Source organism: Citrus clementina, unplaced genomic scaffold (assembly GCF_000493195.1).
Source record: "Citrus clementina cultivar Clemenules unplaced genomic scaffold, Citrus_clementina_v1.0 scaffold_7, whole genome shotgun sequence".
Lineage (NCBI taxonomy): Eukaryota > Viridiplantae > Streptophyta > Magnoliopsida > Sapindales > Rutaceae > Citrus > Citrus x clementina.
The window spans coordinates 316,123-331,694 of record NW_006262075.1 but is presented as its reverse complement, the minus strand read 5'-3'; the positions used below and the strand labels follow the sequence as shown (position 1 = coordinate 331,694).

Sequence of the window (15,572 nt, the reverse complement as noted above, 5' to 3'; positions counted from 1 at the left end):
AGAAAAAGATAAAAAGTTTAAAAGATAAAGAAAGAGAATAATTTTTCAATCAAACATCTTTAACTAATTTTTCAATCAAAGATCTTTAACTATATTTAAGTTAACGATAAGTTAAAATATTAAAAATATAGAGATCAATATAGTATACTTTATTATGTAATATATTAAAATATATAAATAAATAAATAATAAAAATAAATGAAGAATTTAATAACAAATTGAGTTCGCAGGTGAAGTGATGAATAAGTAATTGTCATCTATCCTTTTTGCACTGATTGGACTGTGGACCAAGAAGTCTCATGCCCTTAGCTTCCACTTTGGAAAGAAGCTTTGCTTCAAGTCTCTTGTGCCTTAAAAACATTCAAAATCTCCTAACGTGCTTGTATGCCATGTTAAATTTACATAGATGATTCTTTGTTTTGCGTACCAAAAATCTTACAAGTTTTTATAACAATTCCTGTTCAGTAACTTTTCAGTTTTCGTGGATACAATTTTTTTTTTTTTAATTGTTAGATCCATAGATATGTTACAATACAGAATCTCACTTTTCAGTTTTCGTGGATACAATTTTTTTTTTTTTAATTGTTAGATCCATAGATATGTTACAATACAGAATCTCAACGGATTCCAATGAGATCCAGCTGTGTGAGGGGGCTGTACCTTACTTTAAACGTAAGGTAGCAGCTCCCACACTTATAATACAACTTAGTTTTTTCACATTGTCGAGGGATCAAAACAACCCATCATTGGAGTCCAATAAGTTATGTGGCGACACAAAAAAGTAATTCTATATTTTTTACGTCATAAATTTGTAAAAAAAATTGTATTATATCTTATTATTATTAGTTTTTTTTTTTTCAGTTTTGACAAGTATAGTTTTCTTGTTGAGTGGCTCAACAAGGCTGGTTACAATTTCGAAATAATGTTCCATCTGTATCTGTTTTCCTTTTGTTTTTGATTTTGTAGTATAGTTAATTTGTACGAATTTGTTGCCTGGTTGGGTTTTATGCTGAAAAGTCAGTTCATTGGAAATGACAGAAAATTATTTTTCTTTTTCATTTTTATAGAAAGAGATTTGCAACGTTATAAAAGTAAGAGATCCTAAGAGATCCCTGAATCATATTAAATATTAAACGTAAGATACAGTCAGGGCTTTTATTATGTTACTAATCATGTAATATATATAATTATACAACATAATTTAACGATTATGAAAATAACATGATTTTATTATCTTATATTTCTACGATCGTTGAATTTTCATTGTTATATAATCATATATGTTATATGATTATTTAATATAACAATCTCATACAGTCAGATAAAAACTCATTTATTAATTCATTTGGTCCTATTTTTGTATTATTCATTTCTATATTTAAAAATTTAGTTGTAAAATACAATAAACATAACTTAAGAGTGTGTGTGTGTGTTGGAAGCAAAAGGTGGCAAGCAAAAGGTGACAAAAGGAGAAGGGTTGACACCGTCCATTTGATTCTTCTCATGAAGGAGTGGGAGAGAAGTTGGTTTGGGATTTGGCTTAATTGGCACGAGAAACTCAGCAATGGCGGAGGCCCATCGAGCATGCAGCTGCAGCAACGTGTTCCCACTTCCCATGTGCAGAGATTCCTCTGTTCGCAGATCCAGCCCGCCCCGCACCTTTTTGACTCATAAGACTATGCCTCACTGTTCTTCAGACGAGAGATCTAACAGCTACCTCCTTTTGTCACTTCATATATTTCGAATCCCTGAATTTATTAACTTTTAAGTGCATCTGCTTCCCTACAAATCATTGCTGACATTTAAAAGCATGATTTTCTCTTTCTTTTTCTTGTATTGTAACCCATCCTGCTGATATTCGTGTGAGAGTGCGATTGTCGATTATAAATTTACTATAGTATGTAAAAATTTATGACTCTTAACTTCGTACTCTAAAAAAAAAAAAAAAAATAGTTCATGAATTGAGAATTATATAAAAAAATTTATATTCTTTAATTGGTCATCACAAGCCTCCACATGCTCTTATGTAATTCAACTCCTTTGATTGCCATATATACAAAGGGTACTGTTGAGAGTATCATTGTCTTCGTAACTTAAAATGTGAAAGTTCCACAATTTTGAGTTACGAAAATCTGTCGCATATGCATGCCCTAGACTCATTTGTGTGTTTTGTTGTATAAGACTAATAAGAGTTTGGATAGAATCAATCATTAAAGAAGAAAAAAAAAAGAATGCGCGCATAATTAAATTTTTTTTTTTTTTGAACCACGAGGTGGTCCTGGGCTCCAATTATGGAGGCACCTTTAAGCCTGTACCACAACCCAGACTAATATCCGCTCGCACCGGATAGGCCCGTAAGGGATAAAGTACTTGCCAAAGTGGTGACTCCATACGAGAGCGGGACTTGAACCCCTGATCTCTCTTAAAAAGTGAGAGTGCCGAACCACTCATACCAACCAACTTTGATTGCATAATTAAATTTCTAATGTACGGTTGGGTAAATAAATCAAGAAACTAAAAGATACAAATCAAACCATCAGTTCCATTTGATTTTAATTTAAGAGAAACCCGAATTTTTTTTTTCTATTTTTACTAAAGTCGAATGTGTTGGATTGAACCAAAAACTAGACTGAAAATCAAAGAACTAGAAAATAGTTTTCTCGCCAAAAAAAAAAAAAGTACTGAATAGAAATATATTATTGAATTTTGATCTACTCTTTTTATCTTTATTTTGTTCTCATAAAAGGAAAAAGATAGAAACTGAACCGAGAATTTTCATTTTTTCCCAGCATACTCTTCCATGTATAATAATATTATTTCTAATCTATGAGCGCGCCACATTCACATTGGACCGAGATGATAGATAGATTATGCAATGACAGTGATAGTATGTATATATATATAAATTTTAAGAGTTTCACTCGTGCTTTGACTCAGAAAGCCGATTCTCTTTATACGAAGAAGAGAAAATGAGAAGCGTTGATCGATCCAAACACCGTAGAAGACGATGGAGAAAATTGATAATAATAAATAAAATTTGGGTGACAAGACAGGGTGAGGTCTGAGGTGAGGCACTCCGCCCAGCCCTAATTTTTGTACGATCCCCTTGTCAAAATCAACTAAAATGCTGCGCGTGCTGCTGGGTGCGATAGCGGGGCCACTGGGGAAATGGCATGGCCACTATCATCCTCCTTTGCGAGCTTGCAGTTGTGGTTGTTCCTTTCTTTCTTTTTATGATGATCATCCGTAAATTTCACGGAGAAAATTATGGTGCAACGGTGGTACTGTGCCACCGTTGCATCTAGCCGTTGGATTCCAATGAATCTATCCATCTAAGTAGATTCAACGGCTGGATGCAACAGTAGTACCGTACCACCGTTGCACCGTAGCCGAACCCAAATTTCATATTTAGTAAAATGATGTGTTCCCTAAACCGTCAGAATTAAAATTTTGTTTATTTATTAAATTGAAGTTGAGAATGAAAATAAATTGTGTTGGCCCCACACAAAATTAAGATTGAATGTTGGAGTTCTTTTTCCGGGAGTGGGGGTTCGGAATCAAAACTTCATTCCTTGTAATGATGATTTTACCCTCCAACAAAATCAATAATTTCAAATTTGTCCTCAGTTGAAAAAAAAAAAGACTGTTGTACTACTGTTGTAGAGTTGTTCGTCACCGTTGCACGCAATCTCATCGCACCTCACTGTCACCGCTATCCCATTGCCGCGACCACTCTCCGACCTTCATCATTTTCGATTGTCGCTTGCTGATCATCATCATCATTGTTGTTGTTGTTGTCGTTGTTATTTTTGATGTTATAATAATAATATTGTTATTGTTATTGTTATTGTTGTTGCTATTGATGTAACAATTAGTGGGATTATTAATTTTATGTTATTATTATTATCATCATCATCATCATCAAATATAATAATTAAAAAAAAAGTATTTTAGTAAATTATCTAAGTTTATTCTAATTCTAAGATAAAAGAAGCACATTAATAGAAATAAAATTAATCCCGATTTTGATTTCTACAGCTTAACTAAACACTTTTTCGATTCTAGCCCATTTTAATTTTAACTCATTCTGATTACTCATTACTGATTACCAAACACAGCATTAACCCCATTACCCATTGTTAAAATTAATTATTAATATGTACTATACTCTCACCCTCCTTTCATATCGCAAGTATCCTTTACATATATAGTAATCATAAGTTCATAACCAAAGAGCTAGCTAGCTAGCTACAATAAATTAAAGGAAAAGGAAAAAGAAAGAAGGGGGGGGGGGGGGGGGGACGGCTGGGAAGAGAGAAAGAATCTGAACTTGAGCTTCAAAATAAAAATGGTGATGAGTAGGGGGGGTTGTTATGTTTGTCAAGTAGATGGGTGTAGCTTGGACTTGGATGGAGGTGGGCGTAGTTATTACAAACGGCATGGGGTCTGCGTGTCTCATCCTAATCTTCCTGTTATTTATGTTAATAATGATCAGAAGAGGTTTTGGCCGCAGTACAGCAAGTAATTTTTTTAAAAAAAATATAAAAAATATTTATTATATTTGCTTTCTAGATCTTCTCTTTGTGTTATTGAAATTTTCAGATTTAATTGCTCAAATGGTTTAACGTCTTTTTGGTGAAGGTTGCATGAAAGAGCAGGGTTTGAAGGGACGAAGAAGAGTTAAGGGAGAGTTTATATATATATACATATACATATTGGTCTTTGCTATTTGGACGCAGACAGAGAAGATGTCGAGGATGTAGTTGTTAACTGAAGAAGCAGAAGAAGAGAGAGACAAATCCAAACGCAGTTGGGTGAGTTTCTGGAAAAAAGTTAATTGGTTGGCCTGTCAGCGTCATCTCACTTTTTCTGTTTTTTAGGCCATCTTTTCTTGAGGGTGCGTGTTGTCTTTTCATGTCAGGGTATCTTTTTCCTAAATTTTCTTTTTTCGCCCTCTGGCTCTGGAATCTGGATCCCATCATTACATTTCAAAACTTTCTAATTCTACTACGTACGTTGTAACTTTAATTTTCCATTTCTGGCCCCCCCCTCAAACTCAAGGTTATAGCTGCAGGGCCACCTCTTTTCCTTTCTCAAAGTTGGCTTAGGTTTTTCTTTTCTTCTCCGAAAACCTAAACTCAAGCCCAGGTGTTCCACTTTTTTCGTTGATAGTTCTTGTATCTTATACAAAACATTTTGTCCGCTTCAAAATAAAAATTTGCATTGGGGTAAAACAACAGATTACATATCTAATAAAAATATTTGGACTCAACTTTCACAAAAGCATCACGTTTTTTGCATTGGAATCTTTTATTAATATTTTAAGAGAAAATCAACATCCGCCAAGACAAAGACAAAGTAGACTGTAATTTGATTAGATGAAAATATAAAATAATAAAAATAAATTATTAATTTATTAATTAAATAAAAATATAAAATAATAAAAATAAATTATATAGGTTAAGAAATATTTAATTCAACCAATGAATTAACGCCACATTAATTTGTACAAAATAAATTTGTACAAAAATTTATAGCTATATCTTTACTCATATAGTATTTGCAGCTGAAAAATAACAGAAAGGTGGCTCAGTCCCTTGAAACTAACCGGACAAATTCATTCGTCTACCAGCTTAGATAATAATAATAAAAAAAAAAAAAACTGAAGTTAAGTACAATGACAACAATATACTTGAACCAGATTAGAAGAATTGAAATCTTTCTGTATCTATTCCCCTTTTAATTAGAATAGTTTAACAATTATTTCCAGCACCAAAAATGTAATCATTTCCCTTCCCAAGGGTTTAAATTACAGATCATCATCTTCATCTTCAATGGTGCTTATTTAGACACCATAGATATTCTCAATTGTAATGTGAAGAAAATTGAAATTGCCAAGAAAGGATTAAAAAATTGGGAGAAAAAAAAAAAGAACATGGGCCTGGTAAAATTCCCATGAGAAATCCCAATTTTATGCAAAGAGCAGCTACTTAAAAACTATGTTCCCTTACTCATTCCAAGGCAGCAATAACAGCATCAACAATTTCTTGAGTGGTGCTGCTCCCTCCTAGGTCTTTTGTTCTGCACTTGCCCTCTGATATTACTTGTTTAACAGCAGTTTCTAATCGATCAGCAAATGAAGGAAATTGAAGATGTCTCAGCATCATCGCAGATGAAAGAAGCAAGGCTACTGGGTTTGCTTTCTTTTGCTCAACTAGTTTCTCATTACCCACGTTTCCTGCTGAAGCACCTTGCTCAAAAATAGCATGATCAGCACCAACATTGCCTGCAAGCCACAGTGCAGATCACTGTTTAATCTCAACTGGATACATGATTTCTAAAATGGAATTAGATCCTTTTCCTCTATGTATATTGAAGGGAAAATAAGGGAAAGGGACACATGGAAGGACCGTCCAGTGCCCCTGCAGGAAGATGCTCTTTCATTTTAGATACTCAAATATCCCTAAATTTTTCAACGAAAAACACACATTATCCCACTCTTCTATAGTTTAAACATGGTATCACTCCACAAAGAGCCGAATTCAATAATTTAGATGTGTTTAAAGTATAAAAAAACAAAACAAAACAAAACAAAACAAAACAATGCTTTATGAATGATTCCTCCTGGAAGTTTCCAAGTGGTGGCATATTATATACAATACAGGGATTCTGTTTTATTCTCTAGAAGCAGTAAGCAAGTGCACATGCTCAACAAGATAGAGAGATTACTTCATTTTCAATTATTACGTACCAAATCCATATAGCAAAAAGGATTATTGAAGAATATAACAAGATGTAAAACCAGATAGTTCAAGCTTTTCATCCTTGTTTAGAAGTAAAATTATGGGAAATGAGTACATTTTTTGTATGAACCTTAAAGAACATTGAGGCTCTTCTTCTCTTAGAAGTTTTTAATTTTGTTCATCAGGGAATTCAAAGTTCTGCTTTTTGCCGAGCTTCAAAGTTACAGGGATCTGTTGATATCTTAGAAGATAATTTAATCTAATGAGACTCCATATTGGTGCATCTTCAAGCAACAAGATAGAGCAGTATTCATCTTAAGCACAGCCAGAGCATCGGCTGTTTTCAGTTTAAACCCCACATTACTGCTGTTGCATCATAATATTATGTTTACGCCTAATGATCTATCCACCCATAAACCGATGCTAACAGATCAACCATGTAACACACTTGCATCAATATTATTTGAAATTATACCCTCTTGATGAATGCAGCTCCCTCTGTATCGCCATTACTATAAAAACAACCTGCGCTGAGTGTTCAGGGCATAATGAGCAACACACACATTCATTCACTTAATCCTGTACAGACTAAACTCCATTTGCAATATCTACATAATTAACTTTTAATATAACCATGCCATTTAATACCTCATAATTTCATTGAATATATTCCATTCATCACATGTAAAGAATATAAAGCAAAAGATATCATGTGTAAAGTTTATTGCCAAACTTCACTTGACCTATGATTCTTCATTCAATATATTGCATCTTAACCACCTACTAAAAAAAATAAAGACCTGCATAACAAACATAACAATGCACCCAAATTGAGAGATTTTAGAATTCTTAACTTCATTGCACTAGGATGTTTAGGTGATCAGTTGCCAAATATTTATAAAAAGTGAAATTCAAAAAACTCCACATGAAAGAGAAATATATCAGAAACAGAAAACACATAAATTCTTAAAGAGAAATGTGTGGATAGCCGTACCTCCTGGCATGACTCCTGTGCCACCAGCAATACCAGCCGCTGTATTGGCAACTAGATTGCCATAAAGATTTGGTGTCACCTGAAATATAAAGAGGAGCTTGCATCAGTGACAGAAATACTTTTTCATTGATAGTTGAAATAGGCGGGGACCAAGTCAGCAGTCAGCACACAAGATAAAGGTTGCAGCAGGAGACTACAATCAAAATGAAGCAACAAGATACCACCCAAAGAATTCCTCCATAGATACTTATTACAAAACCGGAGTTCATATCCCCATAAAGAGTAAAATTTGAGCCCACATTAGGGCCAAGTTAATAACCAGCATTATTATCAGAAAGGGGGAAAAAAATATCTAACATTCATCTCAAATTCTTGTACCCACTATCCACTAGTTTTCTAAATTGTCTGCAGAACTGATGATAACATCGAAATCTCATTCTAAATTGCTTCCTCTAATGCTGAAAATATAGAAGTAGTTGATTGAGCTGTTGACAGATGATCCAAGGAGTTCTAACTTCTTCTGATTTTAAAAGGGGTACACGGCCGATTTTCAACCCTTGAGCCATGATATGAAACAGGTCAATAAAGCATAGCAGAAATCAAATTTCTAAAATAATAAAACCGGTGGTAAGTGTGACATATGTGACTTGAACAAGGAACAATCTTATTATTATTAACTATTCAAATTAGATCATGAACCCCTTTCTATTCTCTCTGAACAGTAAAAAGGCAAATTAAAAAATTAAAAAAAAAAGGAAGAAAGAAAGGGAGGTCCAGTTTTCCGCATTCTTTCCCATTGTCCATGATCTGTCAAAGTGAGGTGCAACAATTTAGAATTCTACAAGAGTAGCAATATAACATACATTCAGTACCCCATCAAGCAATATCATCTCACCATCAAAAAACAAATTAATTTCAACAGAAATTGTTGAACTAAAAGAACTGATAAAGGAAGCACTTTATAAATTAACCAAAACTAGCCTCATCACCAAAAAAATCAGATATAGAAAGTTAAAACTATTAACCAATAAAAACAAGCAGAATTTACACAAATCTTGGGCAGAAAGTTGTGAAACAACCTAACATAAACTAAATTCCAATCATAGTCTCATTGAAAATGTAAATAGCATACCATGACATCAAATTGTTCAGGCTTTGAAACAAGCTGCATGCAGCAATTGTCCACAATTATTTCATTGTACTTAATCCCAGGATACTTTGTGGCAACCTCTCGGCAAGATTCCAAGAAAAGACCATCAGCAAGCTTCATAATGTTTGCTTTATGCACAGCGGTTACCTTCTTTCTATTATTCAGGTATGCATATTCAAAAGCATATTTTGCAATACGCTCAGAACAGAACTTTGTTATCACCTAGCAAACAGGTAGTATGAGATACAAACATAAACAAGACTACACAGCACCAAAGGTTTCAAATCTTTTGATGTATAGCAAATATATCCAACAACAATATTATGAAAATGGTAACAGGTTTTTATTGGGATTCAGGTGCTGCTAATCCTGAAATGAAATCACTAGATATTAAGTACAAGTGAGTGAGTGAGTAATTGGTAAACATTAGCTGCCAAGTAAATGCGAATAATTACCAAACACTTATGCTGCTGAGCTTTCACAATTAGGCAACGCATAATGTGTTTAAAAGTGCTTGATTTTGAAAATGTGCTCTGTTTCGTTTTCAAAATTAAAACAGTTGACAGCGGCTAGTGTTTACCAATTAATTTCATTCGGTGGCAGTCCTATGTTTAAACCAATATCATCGTCTCAATCCTAAACATATTCTAATTATATCCTAATTCGAAAAAGAATGAAAATAAACAGAAGAAAAGAAAAACAATAAAACATTAACAATCGATCAATACCTTAAGGCTTTCAACGACTCCAGGCACGACTTCGTGTTCGAGGCCCGAATATTCGCCCTCAGTGTTCTCTCTAATTACAACAATATCCACATTCTCATGACGTGTGGGCAATCCCCGTAAATTGAAACAATTAACCAGCGACGCGTACAAATCCAACTCCCTCCTCAACTGCATGTTCAATGAACTCACCCCGCCGCCCATCGGCGTGGCCAGGCCGCCTTTCAGGCAAACCTTATTCTTCTTAATCGATTTGATCACTTCTTCAGGCACTCGCTTCATGTCCCCGTGGACCTCGTACTTCTCGAAGTATACTGGCGCGTGCATCGCTTCCATTACTTGCTCGACGGCACCGGTCACTAACGGTCCAATTCCGTCGCCTGGAAGCAGAGTCACTGCGCGTGGAGCGCCATCTCCGGGTCGCGGCATGTAGGTTACGGATCGGGTGGGGGTGAGGAACGGGGAGCATTGGTCGGAAGACTTTGAAAGTATTTGTTTGAGGATCGGTAGGGACCGCCGGGCCATCGGTCGAGTGTTAGGGTATTCAAATTCGGGCGATTGGGAAGCTTTTGGCCGTCTGTTGTGCGTTACTTTGGGCGATCAAAGCGGCCATGAACCATGCGGAAAGAGAGGGAATCGGTGAGTGTTGATCAAGTGCGGTCGAGATCATGGAAAGTGCATTGCGTGGTTCAATGCGAGGGTGGTTAGAAAAGTCAAAGGTGCCTGTTAAGAAGTTTCGTATCGTATCGGCACTGCATTGACTGCACCAAATACCATCCCTGATTTGGATGTTCCCAGTTCCCCCGAAAGATATTTGGACGGGAGATAAAATAATGAAAAATATCGAATTTCAATATATCAAAAAAAAAATAAATATATTTTGTTATATTCGATATTTTTCATGCACTCATAGCTCCATTCGCATTTGAAATCCATCTACACTTGTCACTTCAGCACCACTATGCATATGTATAGTTTGAACAATCTTTGAGTAAATATAAAAGATTTGAGGCTTGAAGTTGTTCTCATATATTAGAAAGAAAATTAAATAGTTGATAGAGATTAGACTAAAATTAAAAATAAAAAAAGTTTACTATCATCTTTCTTTTTGAGTTTGAGTTTATTTAGTAATGGTGAAAATAATTTTTGTTATCTCAAAATTAATATGTTTTCTACTTGTTTAATTTTGGAGAAATGTGATCAAAATGTGAATCTTATATATCAATGGCAAGCTGCTAAATTTAATGGATATCCTCCAATAAATTTCTCAGGTTCAAAACACACGTTCTTGGTAGCGAAACGGTGAAAGCTCACTCCCTCGTATACGGGTGAGTGAATTTGAGTCTATGCAATTACAAAATTTATTATCTCACTAAATGAGAATACTTTTTCCTATAAATTAATTGTAATAATTTAGGTCGTATCACAATAGTCTGACGTTGATGGAATAAATTATTTAAAGAGAGAGAGAGAGAGAGAGACAAAGAAGGTTCCCTTAGCCTGATTATTTTTATTTTGTCATTTCTTATTAATTTACGTATAAGGCTTGAAATGTGACAAAGTCATTTTGAACCTTTTTTTTTTTTTTTATCTTCATAATTAGAAAGGAGATTTTAGCCCCCACAATGTGGGGGGTGGGGGTTGTTGCTCAGCTCTACCACTCAGCTTAAGTCATTTCGAACTTATAAACAATCAAAGGGTTCCATGTAACTAATGTATGAAAACTACTGAGAATGTCTCTAGTTGTTTACATGGCCATAGACAATTTGATTTGCTCCGATTCTTGAAAGAATAAAATGTAATACCGTGTTCAATTTGTTTGCATATGTAGCTTCCACAGTGTAAATAACAGTTTTGTTGCAAACAAAATAAGCTCTTTCTTTTTTTCTTTTTTTTTTCCTTTACCACCGAGAAGGTGGGGGTTAAGTCAGACTCTTCCATATAATATAGTTTAGAAGAAAATTAATAGAGGTAGGGGACAAAGTCAAATCCTCCAATCAAAACCTCCAATACAAAGCACAAAATAAAGCAAAGGCAATAAGTTTCATAAAAAGAAAAAAAAAAAAAAAAACACACACACACACACACACACACACACACACACACACACACAAGTACCTAAAAGAGAAAAATCATCTCCTAACATGCAAAGTCTCAAGAGCATCTAATGCCAGTCAAACTAACTGGAAGATCCTCATAACCCAAAAATCGCTCACGAGTCTGGTAAGAACAAACCTGAATGGCCATGAAATTAGTAGCAAAAGTAACCTTCTGACAAATATGCCCAGTACAGACTAAAGGACCAGGAGATAAAGTATAGACTTGACCAAGAAGATAAGTAAAGTCTCATCGCACATCTTGATGATCACATAGGACACTGGCCGCAACAGGCAAATCAAGATTATATTTAAAGCAACATCCACACTAACCTTTACTACCCCAAGCGGCGCCCTTAACTGAGAAATCAAACGAATCAGCATACTCACCAACTCTCTACAAGTTGAGTATCCAAGATACCCCTCAATTTGAGATGATTTAAAACTGAAAGTAGAACTAATGAGCTTAAGGTCAGAAACCACCCCTGACAAAATAAGCTTTAGTTTCTTGTGTACTATTTTATTCAATATGCTTATTGTTGCTGTATGCATATCATTGTTTTCTAGCCTTATGCGTTTTTTATTTTCCTCATAATGATGTTTCAAGTGGATCAATTTCTTTTTTTTTTTAAGTAAGAAATTGGAATTTACTATAAAATATACTAGTCTTTAATGCATATGATATGATGTGACTATTCAATATATATATATATATATGAAACTCCTCCAATACGAGGATCAACATCTTGATGGTATAAGTATAATATTATTTAGTCTCAAATCCACATTTACAAGATCATGTTTTGATTTTTTTTTTTAAAAAAAAAAAACTCTTATAGAGATCATCATATTATATTATAATTTTTGCTAACATTAACAATATACATTACAATCAGAAATATATATATAGATATTTATAATCCAAAACATAATGTGATTATCTTTAAATTTGTTCCAAAATTATACCATCGTAAAAATATTTAACATAGTAGTATAATACAAAGAAAGTCACAGCATATGTTAGGAATTGAATATTTAATCCTAATAATAATTGAATAATAATATTGTCCAACCTGCATATTTACATATGCACATGTATCGAAGAGTTATAATGGGAATGTAAAATTTAGTTATTTTTTATTGACAAGTAAAAAGAAAAAATGAAAGGTCAAGGGTTGAATCAATATGAAAGAGGGGCCCCACATATAGAAAGTAATCAATGCTGCGTTTACTTTTTGAATTGAAGTGGGAATTCTTGGATTAGGAGTGTGGAGTGAGAGTGAGAGTAAGTTGTTTATTTACACTGAAATTAAAGCATATAATAGAGATCAGAATCCAATTTATGTATTTACTTTGTCTTGAATTGGGAGTAAATAGTTTCAAATTACAATTTTATCTTTATTTAAAGAATTATAGTTTTTAATTACAAAACTAATAAAAAATATATTTAATGAATAATATTTATTTTATTATATTTGTAAATTTATTATAATTATTAATACTCTTAATTATGAACAATAAATTATTAATTTTAATTTTAATATAAAATGAAACCTTATTTTATTTTATTTAATATAATTATATTAAATTTATTATTATATAAAATAATAATATAATATTATTTAGTACAAAATTAATATTTTCTTAGAATAAACTATTTATTATTATTAATATTAAATAAATATAGTACTACTATTTTTAAAATAAATATAATAATATTATATTTATTAATTCTCTATTAATATAATAATATTATTTTAAAATAATTTTAACTTCGAATCAATGTAAATTATTATTTAGTTAAATATAATATTATTATTCAAATAAATATTATTTATTTTATTTTATTAATTATAAAATATTAAATTAAATTAAATTAAAAATAAAAGGGTAAAAAGGGGAGAGGTGGGAGTGGATTCCCACTCCCACTCCCCACTCCAAAAATGAGTGGGGCCCACGGAGTAGGATTCCCAATCTGTGGCTATTTTAAGCAAGTAAACGCTGGAGTGGGAGGAATCCACACTCTTCACTCCCACTCCAGCAAATAAACACAGCCCAAATGTGAGGCATTCATAGTTTATAATCGATGAACACAGTCAAAGACAAAAGAAACTCAACAATAATAATAGTTCTTTTCAAAGTTTACTTATCTATCTATTAATAATTATCACTTGCATCGCAACTGGAGAAAAGGAAAAAAAAAACTTTTTAATTGTTGGCTGGAGGAACGAACAAAGAAACATGACGAACAAGCAAGTAGAGTAGTGGAGGAGTAGAAAAAGAAGTAAACAAACACAGCACAACACAACTCTTTGAGCCTCAGTTAGTCATACCATTTGTCATCATCCATTCAATTCACGAAGCCAAAGTCGCCACATTCCAATTCACTTTCTTTCTCTTAACAATTGCGTTTCTGAGCGAGGCTCAACGAAATATTGTCTCCAATGGCTTGTTGAAACGATGAGGCCTATAACTCGATTCCCAAGATGATTCTAACTCATTTAATTATCATATATGACTAATGTAATAGTCATCTATAAGTGTATTCAGTGACTAAGGTAATTTAGTCGTAAAAGCTTTCCTTAAGTGACATTCTATATCTATTGTACCACTAAAAATAAACAGTCGTAGAAACATTTTGTGGCTGTTTGGATAAGTTTTAAAGACTAAATTTATAGTCACCAAAACACAATTTCCTTGTAGTGGATAACTAATAAAATAACTCACATTTCCATTACATTTTGCATTATATCACTGTATGTAATGGATTTTAATCTCATTTTGTTCTCAAAATTTTAAAATAAAATTTTTTCTACTGCACCCATTTTACACAATTGCAGTCGTATTTGTATGAATTTACACTATTACAATTGTGTAAGTGGATAAAATGTTTTAGTTGTTATGACACTTTAACATTATATTATTGTAAAAAATGTATTTTTTTCATTAAATATTCAAATTTTTTCACTTAAATATATCATTTAACTATTTACTTATTTGTAGTCGTATAGCTTAACAAATTACACGACTGATGTCATATAGATGGACAAACAATTTTACATGCTACACATACCTTGTGTCATTTTCTTTTTGTATTTATCTTAATATAATTATGTGTTGTATTATAATGGGAAATAACTTTGGTACGTGTGCCTATTATGTTTCGTGATGAATGAATTTGGCAAAACAACAATTATAGATTTAACATTATAGAGGCAATGAATCATGGTGCTCTACTCTACACACAATTGATGGAAAGAGCATCTTAAGTTATTTTCATTGATATTTTTAAATTTGACGTTGAAATAAAGTTTAAGCTTAAAACATCTAATCTAATACCCCCCATTCTAATAATGGTAGATGGCAATATAGATTATTTCTAGAGGAAACAATTATTGGAGCTAGGTTGAAGATCCCTCTTTGCATTACCTACAAGCGAAAACAAAATTTGCCAACATCTATTGCTGATGTTTACCCTTTCTTCGAGCTATATGCCTATCCACAAGAATTTGTAGAGCTATATGTTGGAAGCGAAGGTTTAAACCCAAATAATACTTGTCCATTTGAGTACATTATTATCTTAATTTCTTTAATATTTGCAATAGTTAGTTGACAAACTCATACTTTCTTATTTTGCCAGTTGGATAAGGAATGTTTAGCTTATGTTGTTTACAAAAGGTAGCTACCAAGGGTTTATGATACATAATTAATGGTTATTCATAACCATATTACAAAGTGTTCAAAACGAACAAAAGCCGTATCAGCTTGGGAATTTTATCCTTTGTGTTGGACCCCCCCCCCCCCCCCCCCAAACAAAATAACTTTTAAGAAAAAAAAACAACTTGGGTTCCCCTAAAAATTACT

The 15,572-nt window shown here is 33.0% G+C and overlaps 1 protein-coding gene across 1 annotated transcript; it reads right to left on the bottom strand.

Moving 5' to 3' along the window:
• Nucleotides 1–5,701: 5,701 nt before the first annotated feature.
• Nucleotides 5,702–10,419, bottom strand: LOC18037111 (isocitrate dehydrogenase [NAD] regulatory subunit 1, mitochondrial). Its single transcript, XM_006425243.2, has 4 exons — nt 9,616–10,419; nt 8,870–9,109; nt 7,738–7,816; nt 5,702–6,286 (listed from the first exon to the last, which is right to left on the bottom strand). The coding sequence occupies exons 1-4, from the start codon at nt 10,135–10,137 to the stop codon at nt 6,012–6,014; spliced, it is 1,116 nt and encodes a 371-aa protein (XP_006425306.1). The 5' UTR covers nt 10,138–10,419; the 3' UTR covers nt 5,702–6,011.
• Nucleotides 10,420–15,572: the final 5,153 nt, after the last annotated feature.